General features: G+C 48.2%; 1 protein-coding gene across 3 annotated transcripts in view; it reads right to left on the bottom strand.

Annotated features, from left to right (window-relative positions):
• Window positions 1–18,227, bottom strand: part of COL22A1 (collagen type XXII alpha 1 chain) — a 225,838-nt gene that overhangs the window by 20,468 nt on the left and 187,143 nt on the right. For all 3 annotated transcript variants that reach the window (XM_061438524.1, XM_061438526.1, XM_061438525.1), the window contains 5 exons: window positions 13,817–13,870; window positions 11,817–11,870; window positions 10,018–10,071; window positions 6,685–6,738; window positions 3,094–3,147 (listed from right to left, as the gene is read on the bottom strand). In XM_061438524.1, the coding sequence (XP_061294508.1) occupies window positions 3,094–3,147; window positions 6,685–6,738; window positions 10,018–10,071; window positions 11,817–11,870; window positions 13,817–13,870 (270 nt within the window). The remainder of the gene's footprint in view (window positions 1–3,093; window positions 3,148–6,684; window positions 6,739–10,017; window positions 10,072–11,816; window positions 11,871–13,816; window positions 13,871–18,227) is intronic.

Below are 18,227 nucleotides of genomic sequence, written 5' to 3'. Positions count from 1 at the left end.
TACAGCGTCACTGAGTTAATAAACAGCAGAGCCAGAATGAATCCCAGTGACACCGCAAGGATGCTCTCCTCACGCCAGCCGCAGTGCCAGTGACAGGCGGGCCTGCAACTGACTCATCCTGGCCCCATCCCATCTCCTCCTAACTCGACGCAAGTAACTGGGACACTCGGTTCAAGAGTCTTCCCTACCAGCAGTCTTGTACAGCCCTGGATAGAACAAGCAATAAACACAGGCTCGTGGGTGCTGAAGTCCAGATAAAAGTGGTGAGGGGAGGGGAGGGTTGGGGGAGCAGGGCAAGTGGGTGAAAGGCCACGGGGGTTAATGGGGAGACGGGCAGGGCACAGGAGGGCACACCCACCCCCACAGCTTATCAACCTTGAGGGTCAGATGGGGTCCAAGAGGGGGCACAGGAGAGGCACAAGAACATCCGTGGATTTAGAGTGAGAATTATGGGGAGAAGGAGGACGGGCACCAAGCTCCGATTTCTAAGTCGGTTTCTTCTCTGTCCCAGCTCCTCAAAGTCTAGCCGTGTGGTCTTGGGGGTCACCCCCTCCCCTGGATCTGTTTGTCAGCTGTACACTCAGGACCATCTCTGCTCCACAGGGCCTTTGATGGAGGGGATATGGGCCTAGCCTGGCCCCAGCCCCACAGGCAAGTGGGACGCCCAGCACTGGCTGAAGCTGTAGCAGGAAAAGGGCGACCGCCAGCCCTGCTGAGGGTGTTCTATGCACCAGCACAGCCGGTGCTTCACACAGTGGCGTCAATGAGTCCTCCCTGTAACCCATGAAGGAGACACTTCTGTTCCCCACCAGGCAACACCCCAAGGCACGGAGACGTCAAGGGACCTGCTCAGGGTCAAACAGCTGGGGTTACAATGCAGGTAATTTGGCTCCAGAGTCTCCGAACTTCATCCTACGCTATAATGCATGCGCAAATGTCTCCTATTAAAAATAATGCAACGGCAACTCTTAACAGCTGCCTGTCTACCCGTCTGTGTATCTATCCATGCGTCCACCATCCGTCTCTCCACTGTGTTCCTCCATGTCCCCAGCACACAGGAATTTAAAGGACCAGGTCAAAGTGGAAAGCAACCAGCCGCCACCCGCAGTCAACGCTGCAGTTTCTGGGCCCCCGCCCTGGGCTCCCCTGGAGGGGCTCCTGTCACTCTGTCCATCAGCCTCTGCTCAGGGACAGGGCAGCGCTCAGACCCTGAGGGTGCAGAAGGCCCAAGAGCACGGGAGTCCAGGCCCCCTGGAGCTATACTCCCTTCAAGCAGGTGAAGGGGAGATAAATACCCCGGCCTCCGGTCCTTTGGCAGCGGTGGGAGCAGGCAGGCAGGTGTGCTGCTCACACGCTCTCAGCCGGTCGCCAGGGGAGCGGACCTGGCGTGCCCACTGGACCGTCCGCTCACCGGCTGCCAGCGGCTCTCGCTCCTGGCTCCACTGCCTCACTCGGTGCCTGCTCCTGGGGTCTGCTCCCTGTGCCTGACCCTGTCCCACCTCCTGGGCTCCCGGTCTGCTTGGAGGGAGCCCAGGAGGTGACGCCACCCATCCTCTGCCAGTTTCCTCCCAAGCAGCTCACAGTGATAAACGTCAGGACGGCCACCCTGAGACCCCAGAAGGAGCTGCTGGTGAGCTCTGGACTGCCTGCTGTCAGGGGGAATGAGGGGAGTCACTGAGCACCCTCTGCTCCCAGCAGAGCCGGCCCTGTCTCCCGTGGGTGGACTAGGCCAGCAGTGACCCAGAGCAGACCTGGCCCCCTATCCGTCTACGCCCAGTGCCTGGCACAAACCTTTCTGTATGAAGATCGAGGGCCTCACACAGGTATCCTGTGCTGTCAGTGACACCCTCTCGGGATAGTACGTGGAGCATGCGTGCTTAGCCACTCAGTCATGTCCGACTTCTTGCTATTCTTGGGAATGTAGCCCACCAGGCTCCTCTGTCCATAGGATTTCCCAGGCAAGAATACTGGAGTGGGTTGCCATTTCCTCCTCCAGGGCATCTTCCCGACCCAGGGATCGGCCCCCCTCTCCCATATCTCCTGCATTGCCACATCCTGCAAACAAGCTGCCTGCCTGCTCTGTGGTACTGACCGCTGGGGTCAGCCTTCAGGGTGTGGGTCCTGACTGCTTCCTTTACCAGCTGGGTGGCCTCAGCCAGCCTATTTAACCTCTCTGTGCCTCAGTTTCCTCATCTGTACCAATAATGATACCCTCACCCCACAGGGATTTTCTGGGGGTTACACCAGGCAAAATGTAATGGAGCACTCGTACCCCGCATCAGCTGTCGGCCACAGTGGTGACATTTGTCCTTCTCTCTCCCTGGCCAGGTCCTCAGCCTGGCTACCTGCCCCTTGCCCACTGGGGCTGCTTTGCTGGGCATCAGCCTTCAGTGGCTCAGATGAGCTTTGCACTCTGCTCGCTACCCTGGGCTCTCTTTGCTCCTCTCAGCAATGAATTCTGCTTTCAGCATCTGGCGAAGTGTAAAAAGTGATAACGAAGATGCTTCTGGGGAGTCACAGAAGACACAGAATGAATCATAATAGTTATGACCAGACAAATCAACTGGAACACAAACCTCACTGAAGAGATTTTTACATAACTCCACTTAGCGGTTCTATAGGCTGCACAGTTCTAACCTCACCAGGAGTTAAAACCATGGCAGTTGGGAAAAGTAACTCACTAAATCGATTAACAGTTAAAGAAGCCTGATGCATTTAACCAGCTTCTCACCTCATCTGATTCTTCAGCAACTCCAGCGAGTGGCTACTATTATTCTTGTTCTGTCTGAAGTGAGACTGAAGCCAGGGGCAGGCTCTGACTCACGCCAGATCACAAGCCTGCATGGAGTGGAGCCAGCACCCAAAGCCAGCTCCTTTTTCTGGGGGCGGTTGCAATTTTGGCATAAAATAATTTAATTTTATCAATAAGCAAAATTAAATACGATAATACCCTACTGGGCTCTTGGGGAAAGAAAATGAAGACGTGCACAGAAGAGAACTCTCACTGTGCCGGGGTCCCGGCAGCTCCGGACACAGAGCAGCCGTTTCTGCTGCTCTGACCTGTAAGTGATAAGAAACCAAAGAGTCCCTTACCGGCTCTCCGGGGGGCCCTGGTTTTCCATCTCTGCCCTCTTTGCCTTCTTCTCCCTGCAAGAGAAATTCAAACCAGTTATCTGGCTGCAGACACCCAGAGGGAGGGAAGGACGGACTTCTTTTTTTGCCGGGTGTACAGCTACATCCACACGCGACCGACAGACTGGCTGGGTTTCCAGGTCTACTCCCCAGCACCACCACTCTGACCTGGATCCTCTGTTCAGCAGCACCTGGTGCAGAGCGGAAAAGCAGTACGTTGCACCGGCATCACTTTTTATTGCTATGGATGGCGAGAAGCCCCTCCTGGACATTCCCTAACTTAGGACACCACAGGCTCATCTCCAGGCCTCCTGTGTTGACGACAGCGACGAGGGGGTGAGGATGCGGCCTCTGATGAGGGTCAGGAACCCCAAGGACTCAAGGAACTCCTGGGACTTGAGGGGGCACTGAGAATGACAGCCAGGGCCACGTCTGGGTGCAGGAAGGCCACCAACATGTCACATTTCTTTCCTTGAAATCAAGCTACGACTCCCACCTGCTCCCAACCCCCTACCAGCCCACCCGCTGCTCTCAATCAAGACACCCTTAGCCTCATGTTTCTCTAAGAGACTATGAGGTTGCAGGACTCTCTGCAGATCAGGACAATGATACGTCACACAGGCTTAGGTTCCAATCCGGGGCTACCTAGACTGGGCGGGTTCCGGGGAAAGAAAGCAGCAGGCGGCAGGGCCATGGGAACCAGAGCCATGGCGGGCAAGGTTAGAACTCATTTGCACCAACAATGCATATGATCTTGGGTGAACTGCTGACATTCTCAGCTCTGAGCGGCCCCTCTCCTAAACAGAGATGACAAACCTGCCTGGCAGAGTCATGAGGGGGCTCAGAATCAGTGCTGCCACCTGAGATGCTTAGCCAACCAGCGACGGCAAACGACACCAGCAGTGAAGCTGCTCCCGCCTGTCAGGTGCGCAGGAAATCACGCAGCACCCCTCATCAGCACCTGCAACATCAGTGCCCGGGTTCCAGGGGGAAGCACTGTGGACGGTAATTTAAGTTTACTGACCATTCGGGCCACTAGCCAATGCTCCGTGTGCATCCGTAACCTGTAACGATCCCGCTCCTGGCATAACCACGGTAATACCAGGTAAGCCAGCTGGGCAGGCCCGGAGGCCAGGCATGTTGGTCCTTTTCTCAATTAAGAGTTAACTCCAGAAACTGCTTCTCCCCCTACACGGAGTGGCAGAGAGGAGGGTCAAGAGACCCACGCACAGCAGAGAGAGCCCATGGACAGGGTGAGATCAGCACAGCAAGGAGAGCGGCCGGGACTGGAGGCTGGAGACCTCGGCATGAACCGAGGAGTGGGGCTGTGGCAAGGACTATGCAGGTTAACATGCCCACAGCCTGCCCTGCGATTAGCACCAGGCACACAGAAATTATTATGACTCCTATCGCCCAGGCAGAAGGGAGAGAAAGAGTTTTCTAGACAAGGATGATTTGTTAGAGGAAGGCAGGGTAATGTAGAGTGGCTGGGAGGAAGGGCCGTGGAGTGAGAGTGGATTTTACAGGGACAGAATTGAAGAGACAGAGAGGAAGAAACGGGGCTCAACTCACGAGGCACCATGGAGGCCAGATCTCGGCTCCCACCTGCCGATAACCACGAGCAGATGGGTTCTGCACGGGAAGGGAAGAAGGGAGGCAAGAGAGGAGGAAGAAGGAGTTCTTCCAAATCACAGAACCACATCTAAGGTCATTTCTTTCCTCTTCAGTTACCCTAGGACTTCGATGACAAGGGTTTGGCACAAAATTCAAACTGGGATCTTCTCTCCTTACCTTTACAATGGCTGGAATGAAATCAAACATTCCCTAGTTGCTCTGACACACTAGGCCACATGGTTGCAGTTTATACCATCAGGGGTTTCACATCCCAGACTGTCTTTTAAGATCTGGGCACCCTGGACAGGGGACTCAATCTCCGGGGTAGCATGGCCACAGTGAGGACTACTGGCGATGCCCAGGAAATGCCTCCTTGACCAATGCGGGCATTTATCAGACATTCAAGGAGGAAGGGCTCCACGAAAACCATTCATTCACCCACATATTTATTTCAGTAATATTTTCCATGTGCTCAGCATGTGTGGGGAGCAAAAAAGCCTGGTGTCATAGAATCCACAGCCCAGAACATATCCCAGTGACTACCAGCCGCTCTTGTTTTATGTCCCCAGATCTAGCAACTAGTAAGTGCCTAATTAGACTGTGTTGAATAATCAATTAATAATGGGGGAGGTGGTCACAGATCACACCATGACATAAAGATGTGATACCTGCTGAGACAGACACTTAAGAAAAAAGGAAAGAGACTAAGCCTATCCTGGCCTGAGGGGCAGAGGGCACTTCTGGAGAGTGATGCCCGGGATGAGATGGGAAAGATCACAGGCATCGACTAGTGCCAGAGGTGCCAAGAGGGCATTCACGGGGGCACAGGCACATGTGCAAAGGCCCTGCGGCCCGGAGAAGAGAGGGTGCAGAGTGTTCAGGAACCCAAAAGACAGCCAGTGCATGGCCAGCACAGCCGGAACAAAAGGACACGCGGTGGGGGGCAGTGGGTGGGCCCTGTGGCCAGGAGCGGCGCCAGGAGCAGGCACACTCCAGGCCTGGAGCCACACGAGGACGCATTCTCAACGAGAAGGCAGCAGGCGGCCTCCCTGGGCCCGCCTTATTCCTAACACACTGGAGAGTCTGACTCTGTCGAGAAATATATTGGGTTGGCCAAGAGGTTTGTTCCAGTTTTCCCATAAGATGTTGCAGAAAAACCCAAATGAACATTTTGGCCAACCCGATATTAAACTGAAAAGTCCAGAACAGCAACCTTCCCGGGTGGCTCAGATGATAAAGAATCTGCCTGCAATGTGCGAGACCAGGGTTCAATCCCTGGGTTGGGAAGATCCCCTGGAGAAAGGAATGGCAACCCACTCCAGAATTCTTGTCTGGAGAATCTCATGGACAGAGGAGCCTGGCGGGCTACAGTCCATGGGGTCGCAGAGTCGGACGCGACTAAGTGACTTTCACTTCACTTCACTTCAATTTTGCAGTATGTTTCAAGAATCTTAGATATTACTACACTCTGACAAGTAGACTTTTGGGCACCATCCTACACAAGTAAGGAAAGTGCTTTGCATGTAAAATACTCTATTGTAGATTTTTTTAAATAGTTATAAAGTTTATCAGGCAATAAAGAATAATCATATATATTTTGATACATTTATTGGGTAGAGTGTATGTAAAATTTATGAGCGTTTGATACCAGTGCGGAAAATACAAAATGTTTATATTATCACAAACCATTATCAGAGTTATGTGTGTGTGTGTGTGTGTAGAGAGAGATGAAAATTTTATTTACATAAGTAAACAACAACAAATATATACATAGAGAAAGAATGAGATTAGGACTGGCTTTGCTTAGTGATTTTTTTTTCTAATTTTCTATTGTACCCAAAAGTCCCCCAGTAAACACGCTTTAACAATGGTGAAATATCATTTTCTTGGCATATTTTTGTAGTAGAGAAACTTGATTTAAAATAAAAAGCCACTTACTGGGATGCCAGGTAATCCAGACGGGCCTTGGGGGCCAGGAGGACCTTCTTTCCCCTAAAAGATCCAAAACACAGAACACCGGTAAATTTCTTGGCTGGCTTTTCTGGAGGTGAGTGATCTCTCGCAGAATCGCCTTCGTGGTCTGGAAGGAGTCCTCATCCACCTTGTTCCTTTCCAGGAGCTGCTTCTCTGTGGGGCAGGGAGGTGCCCTGGGCAGGGCAGAATCACACAGCTGGTGTGCAGACTGTGGCTCACTTTGGCCTTATTACATAGACTCAGGGGGAATTAGGGCTTGGAAGGCACAGTGGGAAGAGGCTTAGGGGTCCATGAGACCTGGGTCCAGATCCAACTCTGCACTCTGTCCCCAAACAGCCCGCGTCTCGGGAGCCTGCCTCACTGCACAGACACAGCACCCGCAGGGCTTCAGCACACAGGACGCAGGACAAGAAAAGAACTGACCGGGGACACACAGCAGCTGCTTTTGTTACTGCCGCCCTCTGATCCAGAGGTTCCCCGACTTTTTACCATCCGTGGTGGCGTTTAGTATCCCTTTTCCTCTATGAAATCGACTTTGAAGGATTGTGTTTACCAAGCTGCCTTAATTAATACTTCCTTTCCATTTTAGTCACCAAAAACACACGCCACTGTCAACCAGATGGGGTAATCAGTGTTACCATTTTTATCCCAGTGGGCTTATTTATAAGCCCTGTGTCTCTACCATGAGTATTTCAGAAGTCCTGGTGACTTCTGAATCTCCTGTCGTTGCTTCTCCTTTGTAGGAAGACACTGACATCAGGTTTTACACTCTAATCCACGTTCCACACTTGGATTGACAACAACTTGTAAACATCTCTATAAACTTATGTTGCATGATATTTGAGATTGTCCGGAGACACTGTCACTTACACCAATGTAAAATAATCACAAAGCAAACAAAAAAATTTCATCCCCTCCCTGCATCACAACATCTGCAAACACATTAACAAATAAAGTGGGTTTTTTGTCAACTTGGGCCAAATATTCGATCACATGAAGTATTTTTAAATAGCAATAACAGAGCTTCCAAGACACCTCGTTGGATGCTTATTATTCCAGAGATCCTACTATGTAAACACTAGGAATCCAGGACAAGAGTCAGCAAGCTCTGGCTCTCAGCTTGTTTGCACAAAGTTTCATCAGGACACAGTCTCACCCACTAGTCTACACCCTGTCTGTGGCTGATTTCACCTTATGATGGCAGAACTGATTATCCGCACCAGAGACCATATGGCCCCCAAGACTAAAATATTCACTGTTCAGGGTCTTTTTGCTCCAATCAGGTGAGTTGAAGACTCAATAAGGAGTCAGTATGGTTGTTCCTAAGCCTGTTTTCATGAGTTGTTGCATGCCATAGAAATTATGCAATTTAATTTAATTAGATTACCCAATTAAATTTAGATGGAAAGAAGAAAAACGATCATCAATTTATGCAAATTCAGATGTTGAAAATACTTGATAAAGGTGAGACACTCACTGTCTAAACAGATAGCTGATAGCTGTACCATCAGAAGATAGCTATAAAAGATTAGCAAAAAATCCTAACAAACTAGGATCCTACATTCAACTGCTTCACAGGTGTTGTTATATATTCAAACTACTTTTTAAAAAAACAACAAATAGTAAATGTGTGGATGTTCTTTCTACAACATAATGAAAAGAGACTCTATTCAAGGGAACAGAAATAAAAATGAGGGCCTTCCCTCTATGTCAAAAAAATTGGCAAGCGGTTTATACATTTTAATTCAAAATGCAATAGGAATGTTTTAGATTTCTCTCCCTGTGTAAATTCTTTAATTTTATTTCTGTCTTTTAACTACCAATACTCATTGCTTGTGCCAAGAAAACTTCAGCTATTTTGTGGTTTGATGTTTATGTGTAAATATGAGGACAGTGGACAGCTTTAAGCACAGGCCTAACTTGCAAGGACAGAATCAATGTCTTATTTAATGTCGTTTAATTCCTAGGAATGCAAGCATTTACATCTGGGCCCCAAATCTTATTTTCCTCGGGCAAACAGTAAGTTAGTTTTTATCAGGGCCATCTTTTTCTGTCTGAGAATCAATAAAAAGCTGCCTGCAGTATGGCTTATATTTTATTCAGCCTGGAATTTCTAGGTGGGCTGCTTCTAAAGGATCAGCCAGATGATAATCATAAAAAGAACCACATGGCTCTTACTTTTCAATCTTGGCTTCCCCCTGCCCCTAAGCCACCATCCCACACAGGGGGTGAGCATGGAGTTAACAGAAAGAATGCCCCAAATGGGAATTTTCAAACTGACTTCACTCCTAACTTGGATATTAATTTTCTGTATGACCTTGGATGAGTGACCTCACCCCATCTGCTTTGTCTTCTCATCTGAGGAAGACGAGTTCTCCTGGCTGACCCCTGAAGTGTTCCTGGCACCAGAGTGCAGAGATACCAGGTCAGGGTTGACCTGCTTACTAGCAATAGTCCTACCTGGAACATGACCCTGAGATTTCCACAGAGTGGGGTCTGCACCTGGCCCTGACACTTCCTCACTGCATGCCCCTGAACTTGTAGCTGCATTTCTCTGATGCCCACTTTCCTTATCTATAAAACAGAGACAATGATTCCTATTGATAAGAGGCCATCAGATGAGATAAGAGGTTTTAGGGGACTGTAAATCCCTTTAAGAGACTATGCATGTAGTGACTACAAACACAATGCCTGCTAAAGTAATGTTCATCTTTGCTTTATGGTGCTGAAGCAAAGAATGGTCCCACAGCTTCAAGCAATGAATTTAATTCTGGTTTTTGAGATAAAAGTCTTGGGTTCCAACCAAATCGACCTGTGTGTTTTTAGGGTCCTAACCTGCAACTTTCGCTTTCACTCTTAACTTCACTCTCATTTCACTCAGGGCTTTCTGAACAGCTGGGTAACAGGGGCTACTCCTGCCTGACATGCCGCTCATACTACAGGCTCAGGACGGAGCAGCTCCAGGCTTTCTAGTCCCCCATGCCTGTTCCAAGTGGAAACCACACCAGAAAGGACTAGAGAGATGGGGCTAAACCTTAAGCCAGTGTGAACTGGTCGTAAACTGAATTTTGGAACAGCCAATGGCCAGGTCATTTCATCCAAATCTTTCATTTACAGGCTGGGTAACCAGGGTCCTAAAAGAAAGCAACTCCTCCTGCGGTCGACTAGTAGTCAATCGACCCTTGGAACGTGGGCCACGGGAGTGTGGGAGGACCAGGGCAGGGCTGACAAACACCTGAGGTTCTAGGAAGTTCCAAACACAGGCTGAAGGCAGATCCTGTCCATTGAGGAACTTACTGGGGGTCCTTGGATTCCTGGTGGTCCAGCAGTTCCCGCTATTCCGTCTGCTCCCTAAGGAAGGTAAACCAGAAAGCCAGTTGGTTGTATATCTGAACAGAGGTCATCAGCACCTCTTCTTTGGGCATGAGGCAATGCACAGAGCTGGCACCCTAGGCCCCTTCACAGCTGCCTGAACTGGGAGTATTTCAGAAGTGCTTTGCCTCTCCCAGCAGGCTGCGATAGCCTCTGGGAACACAAAGATGCTGGGAGGACAGCAGGAGAGGCCAAAGCACTCACCGGCCAGTGATTCACAGGCAAGAGGTATAAACGGCCTCCCAGCAGAGAGGACATTTTCAGCTAAAATCAGGGAACGTTTCGGGACACAAGGCAAGAAATATACAACTGGATGTATAATATCTTCCAGGGAGCTAAAGAAAACGACTGCCTGTATCAACCCAGGGATGAAGGGAGGAGGCATTCCACACAGGTGAGGAAGTGGTGTGAAGCAAGCCCCAGACACTCTTCTGCCCCAGGGTTCCTGGGCATGCTGTTCCCTCTGCCTGTAGTCGAAACCCACACGTGTCAGAGTCAGATCCCACCCTCCTCATCACAGCTCAGGCATCAGGTCCTCAGTGAGATATTTCCTTACTACCAGATTAAAAACTGCAAGTCCCTGCTCCTCACCACCCGTTTTCTGTTTATATTTTCTCCAGCCTTTATGTCTGCCTGACCTCCTGGTGTTTATCACTGTGTTCATTGGGAACTAAAATGGTGCCTTTGAGATAGTAGACACTCAACAGTTGTTCAATAAAGCAATGAACGAGGAGCCGGGCTGGCTGGGTGATAAGGCAGAGGCTCTTTAGATTAATGAATGCATTACTGCTTACTGGCTCTGAAGGAATGGTGTAAGACCTCTAAGCTGTCCGCGTCCATAGAAGGTAGGCAGTGACACTGCCCGAGCCACAGCGGGGTGAGGAGTAAGTGAGGCAGTGTCCCACAACGTGCCTAGCACAGAATCAAGGGTACCAGTTACGAGAGCACCCTCTCAGAGCCAGACTTCCTGGGTCCATGTCCCAGCTCCCCACTGAGAGCTGTATGGCCCCAGGGAAGTTATTTTATTTCTCTGCCATTTCAGTTCCTTTGTAAAATGGAGAAAAAGAGAAAGATAGCACTCATTTAATTTGAGTAAGGTATAAATACAGAGTTAACCTGTTCCAGGCACATATTAAGAGACTCCTAGAGGGCTTTCCGTTATCGCAGGTCTGATGACAACAGTCTTCTTCTGTGCCTGTCTGGTGGCCAACCCAAGCCAGGAGCACTGCAGGGAGTAACTAAACACGGGATACAAGCAAGCAAGCTCACAGGACTTTATTTATGCCTTTCAGCCGTCTTTATTCAGTCGTTTCATACATTTATTGGGTGCCTACATTGGCCCAGGTGCGGGCAAAGTTTCAGGAATACAGAAGCGGCCACATCATGATTCATTCATGAACCGGGAGCTTTTTATGGCAGCAGTTGCCTCTCCAATGTCCCTTCTCCCTTCAGGCCAACGCCTTTTCCCATGATCTATACTATTGCTATCTTGATCAGTTTTTCTTTTTGCTGATCGTCGGATGTCACCAAATCCAGTAACACAGGCACACACAGTGTAAAGAAATTTCCTACATGAAATTATACATTTTGAAACAACCAGATTTTCATGAAACTAAATGATAGCAACCCAATCAATTCCCTACAAGGTTGTTCACAAATGTGGCCACCGCAGTGCACACCAATGGCAAGGCCAGAAGAGGAAGGCATTCCAAATAATTACTTACTGGTGGTCCAGGGTCCCCTGGGGGGCCCATGAAACCAGGAACTCCGGGATGACCCTAGGAAAACACAAGACAATTATTTTAAATGATTCCCCAAAGGCTTTTTACTTTGTGCAACTATAGATTTCAGATAACTAGCCAGAAGCCATCTCCTAACTCAGATAACAATTCTGGATATACATGTGTGTTTGTGTGTGTATACATAAATCTACATATTTATATTTATATCAAAAGGTGGCCGAGGGAGTGTCTAGCAATCTACCCTGGAACTGGATTTGCTTCAAAATAATATGAGGAAGAAGTATACAGATGAAAACAAGAGTGGCTATAGAGCTGGAAGATGCTGTGAGCAGGTGAGAAGTCCAAGGGGTGCTTTTTATTATACTCTCTTATTTTCTTAATGAGGTTTCCCCAATGGCTCAGTGAGAAAAGAATCCACCTGAAAAAGAATCTGCCTGCAATACAGGAGACACAGGAGATGCGGGTTTAATCCCTGGGCCAGGGAAGATCCCTTGGAGGAAGCAATGGCAACCCACTCCAAAATTCTCACCTGAAAAAATCCCAAGGACAGAGGAACCTGGCAGGCTACTTGTAGTCTACAGGGTCACAAAAAGTCAGAGATGACTGAGAGACTAAGCACGTTTTTTAAAAATATGTATTTATTTCCATGGCTGCTCTGTGTCTCAGTTATGGCACATGGGACCCTCAGCTGCGGTGTGTGGGGTCCAGCTCCCCAACCAGGGATGGAACCCAGGTCCCCACGTTGGGAGCGCAGAGTCCCAGCCAGTTGGCCACCGGGGAAGTCTCTACACTCTTATTTTGATGTGTTTGAAGTATCCCGTAAGAAAAACTTAAAAGCAGGTAAATGCATATACACAATTTATACAATGGAAATCGCTCAGTTAACTGAATTACGGCATCTCTGAGAACATTACAATTATTTTAAGAAAGAGAGGCATGTCCCCGTGTAGAAGGGAGTCTATGTGTATTACAGAATGAGCTACATCGGTTATGGTGCAAAGTATAGCACCTCAGCGTTCATGCAGTACAGCAAAGTTATCAAAGCAAGCCAACCGCCACGAAAGAAATGCTTCCCCGCCCTCCGCCTTCACCTCCTTCCACAGGAAAACGCAAGCTGCAACGTTCGGTCTAGAGAGCACTGCTGTTGAAAACTATTGAGAGTAATGCAAACACGGTTTGTTTTTCAGGACAGACATTTTTGCCGAGTACGTCATCCAGACCTTGAGTGCAGCGCTCATCTCCTCGCCCCTTGGGTCTCTGCCCCCGAGCCTCACCTGTCGCTGAGGGTCTGTGGGTCAGGGATTTGCCCACCGCTCAACCTGAACCTCAGAGCCTGGGGCGGGGCCTGGCGTGGAGCGGGTTTACCGTGAAGAGATGGATGGAAGACTTAGAAGGAAAGGCAGGGGCACGTGGAGAGAGGACAGGAGAAGGAAAGGGGGGAAGGGGTGGTGGAAGCAAAGCACAAGCAGAGGAGTCGGTTTAAACGCAGAAAGGCTGCTGTAGCTCTGGCTGGGCGGTGATAGGGGACAGTGTTCAGACCCGCAGGAAGAGCACCACATCGTCACAGGGAGCATTTTAGAAGGCGTTTGGAGAAGTGGTGCAGCAGGGATGGGTAGGCTCTCACAGGGGAGAGTCATGTGGCAGAAGCAGAGGGCGGGCAGGAGGAAAGAACGCAGCATTGTGCATTGGCAGAGAATGACTACCATTTCAGTGAGCGAGAAGCACTAAAGGTAAGTGAGCACAAAATTTTAAAATATATATTAAAGAAAAAAAAAAGGAAAAAAAATCCCAGATGATTGGGAAAGGGGAGTGTGACAATGAACCAAGGTGGAAACTATGGAATCCTGATTAAAAAAAAAAAATCCCACCGAAGACAATGAAGAGACAAGAAAAGATTTCCAAAATGGTGGAGTGAAAATTACTTAGGAAAACATAGTGCTGCTTCTTCAGGGTGAGCAGTTTATTATAAACTGAATTCTTACCTGGTCACCTTTCTGTCCAACCTCACCGTCTGCACCATGTTCTCCTTTATTTCCCTTAGGAGAAAAAAAAAAAGAAAATTACAGAAAATCTTGCCAGAGCTCCTTTGCAAAAGAAAACTATCGTGTTGCATTCACTCACTCATTCTTCATCAGTTTCTTATCAGGTTTGTGCTGGGGGCCCAAGTAGCTACATGACCTTGAGCAGGTCATTTAAAGCCCAAGTTGTGGGGCATTTTTAATCGACAAAATGAAGAGAATGATGATTGCCCATCTCCTGAAATGCTGGGAGAATGAAATAAAATAATCCATGGGAAATACTTAGCGTGGAGCTCAAAATATAGTTAAGAGCTTACAATTATTTTTACTATTCTGTGTTGGAATCCTGATTTTGTCATTTACTAATTGTGTGTCACTGGTCAAGGTGTTTCAACTCTTCTGCTTCCTACTTAAAAAACGGGAATAATAACAGTAGACTCTTTGTCATGGGGTTGCTGTGAGGAAGAAATGGCCGAAAATCCATAAAGCGCCTGGACCAGTGACGGCTTCAGGGGTCTCACCCGTCTCACTGTCCCATCACCAAGGTCCTTGTCACCAAGGTCACTGTCACCATCACTGCTGCTGTCACTGCGGCATCACCATGACAACCACTATCCTTCTCCTCCTCTTATCCCATCACCACCACCACCGTTACTGTCATCCTTTTGCCCAGCACCATCACTATCATCTTTTTCTTCCTCCTCCTCCTCCCTCACCATGATCAGTACCCACACCACTCTCATCCTCATCCTCTTCATCAGCTATACCATCGTCATCTTCATTGCCGTCATCATCAGCACCATCGCTACATCACTCACGACTAGCACCTCTATCCCCCTCCTCCTTCACATCACCGTCGTCTTCATTATCTGGTCACCAAGACACAGCATACAAGCTACCAAAGATACAGTCTTACAAACGAATCCTGAAAGTACCATTCAAAGCTTCCACTCTCTCTTAACTGTCACCTACTTAGGCTTAGCGGGTTAACAAGTGTATTCCAGTAAAATGTTATTAAACAAAAACACGGTAGTTTCTTTGAAAGAATGCATTATGCATTGAAAGCTGTTGGCAATGACTCAGTCTTGGCTGTGGTTCCAGGCCTGTCTTCCCTTACCTTTGCACCTTTGAAAGGTCGTGTTCCTTGTTTGCCCTGTTTGTTCATTCAGTAGATGAAGGAGCAGAGGTGGTGGGTGGCAGACCTACGTCCGAGGGGCCTTCCAGACTCCCAAACCCTACAATTCTCTCACTGAAACATCACGCCCAGCCCTCTTTCCATCCAGACACTGAACCACACCAGCAGTTCGTCGATGACAATAATTACCCAATAACACCCTAGCCTCCTCCTCTCTGTGCTACATTGGGAGGGTTAGGTGCTCCAGCATCTGTAAAGTGCCAAATGCTTTTGTGTACAGGAAAAAAAAATAGGTTCCGAGGGGAAGAGCATTTGTTGCAACATTTTTGCATGCAATTACGTCTATTCTTTTAAGATCGTTAAAGCCAGCACACTGTCTGCAGGCCACTTCGTAATCTCAATGAAAAGAAGTCACAGACTAGCACACTGCTTCTCTGACATTAAGGATGACCGCCTTAAAAGTAAATGGTTTCCTTTCAATTCCCATCCTCAGTCTGGGCTTAGAGTGGCTTCAACCCTCATCCCGCAACAACTAAAATGTCAGCGGCTCAAGGATCTCCACGGCTGTCCTTGTCTCCTTCTCCACCGCAGCTGGGGATCAAAGCACACACAGCTACCCCCCAAGCCTGACTCACTTCCTTCCGAAAAAGAGCGCTGACATTTACAGAGCCCCTGCTCAGCTGGGCACTCTGCCAGAGTCCACATGAGGTTCCACTTCATGTATTTCTTTGTTTATATCCTGAGCTAATGCAAAAGAGCAATCGATGTGTCCACATTCTCTCATTCAGCCAGGAAAACTACTCAGTGAAATAGGGGGCTATTATCAGAGCATAAAGATAAGAGTCCTGAAGACCAGAGAGGTTAAGCCATTCACCTGAGGCCACACAGCTGAAAAAAAAATAATAATCATAGTATTTGTCACCTAGTGGAGGTGATGAAATTCCAGTTGAGCTATTTCAAATCCTGAAAGATGATGCTGTGAAAGTGCTGCACTCAATATGTCAGCAAATTTGGAAAACTCAGCAGTGGCCACAGGACTGGAAAAGGTCAGTTTTCATTCCAATCCCAAAGAAAGGCAATGCCAAAGAATGCTCAGACTACTGCACAATTGCACTCATCTCACACGCTAGTAAAGTAATGCTCAAAATTCTCCAAGCCAGGCTTCAGCAATATGTGAACCGTGAACTTCCAGATGTTCAAGCTGGTTTTAGAAAAGGCAGAGGAACCAGAGATCAAATTGCCAACATCCACTGGATCATGGAAAAAGCAAGAGAGTTCCAGAAAAACATCTATTTCTGCTTTATTGACTATGCCAAAGCCTTTGACTGTGTGGATCACAATAAACTGTGGAAAATTCTTAAAGAGATAGGAATACCAGACCACCTGATCTGCCTCTTGAGAAATCTATATGCAGGTCAGGAAGCAACAGTTAGAACTGGACATGGAACAACAGACTGGTTCCAAATAGGAAAAGGAGTACGTCAAGGCTGTATATTGTCACGCTGCTTATTTAACTTATATGCAGAGTACATCATGAGAAACGCTGGACTGGAAGAAACACAAACTGGAATCAAGATTGCCGGGAGAAATATCAATAACCTCAGATATGCAGATGACACCACCCTTATGGCAGAAAGTGAAGAGGAACTCAAAAGCCTCTTGATGAAAGTGAAAGTGGAGAGTGAAAAAGTTGGCTTAGAGCTCAACATTCAGAAAATGAAGATCATGGCATCTAGTCCCATCACTTCATGGCAAATAGATGGGGAAACAGTGGAAACAGTGTCAGACTTTCTTTTTCTGGGCTCCAAAATCACTGCAGATGGTGACTGCAGCCATGAAATTAAAAGACGCTTACTCCTTGGAAGGAAAGTTATGACCAACCTAGATAGCATGTTCAGAAGCAGAGACATTACTTTGCCAACAAAGGTCTGTCTAGTCAAGGCTTTGGTTTTTCTAGTGGTCATGTATGGATGTGAGAGTTGGACTGTGAAGAAAGCTGAGCACCAACGAATTGATGCTTTTGAACTGTGGTGCTGGAGAAGACTCTTGAGAGTCCCTTGGACTGCAAGGAGATCCAACCAGTCCATTCTGAAGGAGATCAGCTCTGGGATTTCTTTGGAAGTAATGATGCTGAAGCTGAAACTCCAGTCCTTTGGCCACCTCATGCGAAGAGTTGAGTCATTGGAAAAGACTCTGATGCTGGGAGGGATTGGGGGCAGGAGGAGAAGGGGACGACAGAGGATGAGATGGCTGGATGGCATCACTGACTCGATGGACTTGAGTCTGGATGAACTCCGGGAGTTGGTGATGGACAGGGAGGCCTGGCATGCTGCGATTCATGGGGTTGCAGAGCTGGACACAACTGAGCGACTGAACTGAACTGAATCCAGATCTGTGTCCAAACTTTCTCCTCCTAATCAAGTTAATTTCCTGGTTATGATTTTAGGTCACGATGCTTTGTCCTGCTGGTTTCATAATGTCAACAGCACTAGATATTTAGTCTGGAAGCCTGACTGATTATGCTAACCATGTTCTCAGAACCTTTCAACACACTAAGAATAAAGCCATCAAGAAAAAACAGATTGGAAACAAAACAAACCAAGAAACAAGCTGCCGTCCTGGATTCTGCGTCCAGGAACATTACTAGTGTGCTACTCTGCAAACTTGGCTTTCTGCAGTAGATGTTTACTGAGGATGCAATGAAAGGGCTTCGCTTTTCCTGTTGAAATGGACAGAAGAAACTCGTACCACAAGCCCTTATATCAGAGCACTGCCTTTAGAAAACGTGACACTGTGAGTTCTTTCTCTGTCTCTTAGAAATGGATATCAATCCTTTTCAAAGGTCAGCAAGCCTTTTGCTGGTTCTAGGACCCAGGAATCAGAGAAGGCAATGGCACTCCACTCCAGTACTCTTGCCTGGAAAATCCCATGGGTGGAGGAGCCTGGTAGGCTGTGGTCCATGGGGTCGCTCAAGTCAGACACGACTGAGCGACTTCACTTTCACTTTTTACTTTTATGCATTGGAGAGGAAATGGCAACCCACTCCAGTGTTCTTGCCTGGAGAATCCCAGGGACAGGGGAGCCTGGTGGGCTGCCGTCTATGGGGTCTTACAGAGTCGGACACAACTGAAGCGACTTAGCAGCAGCAGCAGCAGCAGCAGCAGCAGGACCCAGGAATGGCCTTCCTAGGTGGTGCAGTGGTAAAGAATCTGCCTGTCAGGGCAGGAGACATGGGTTTGA

Source organism: Bos javanicus, chromosome 14 (assembly GCF_032452875.1).
Source record: "Bos javanicus breed banteng chromosome 14, ARS-OSU_banteng_1.0, whole genome shotgun sequence".
Classification (NCBI taxonomy): Eukaryota; Metazoa; Chordata; class Mammalia; order Artiodactyla; family Bovidae; genus Bos; species Bos javanicus.
The sequence above is the reverse complement of the archived record's forward strand: the minus strand, read 5'-3'. Positions and strand labels throughout refer to the sequence as shown.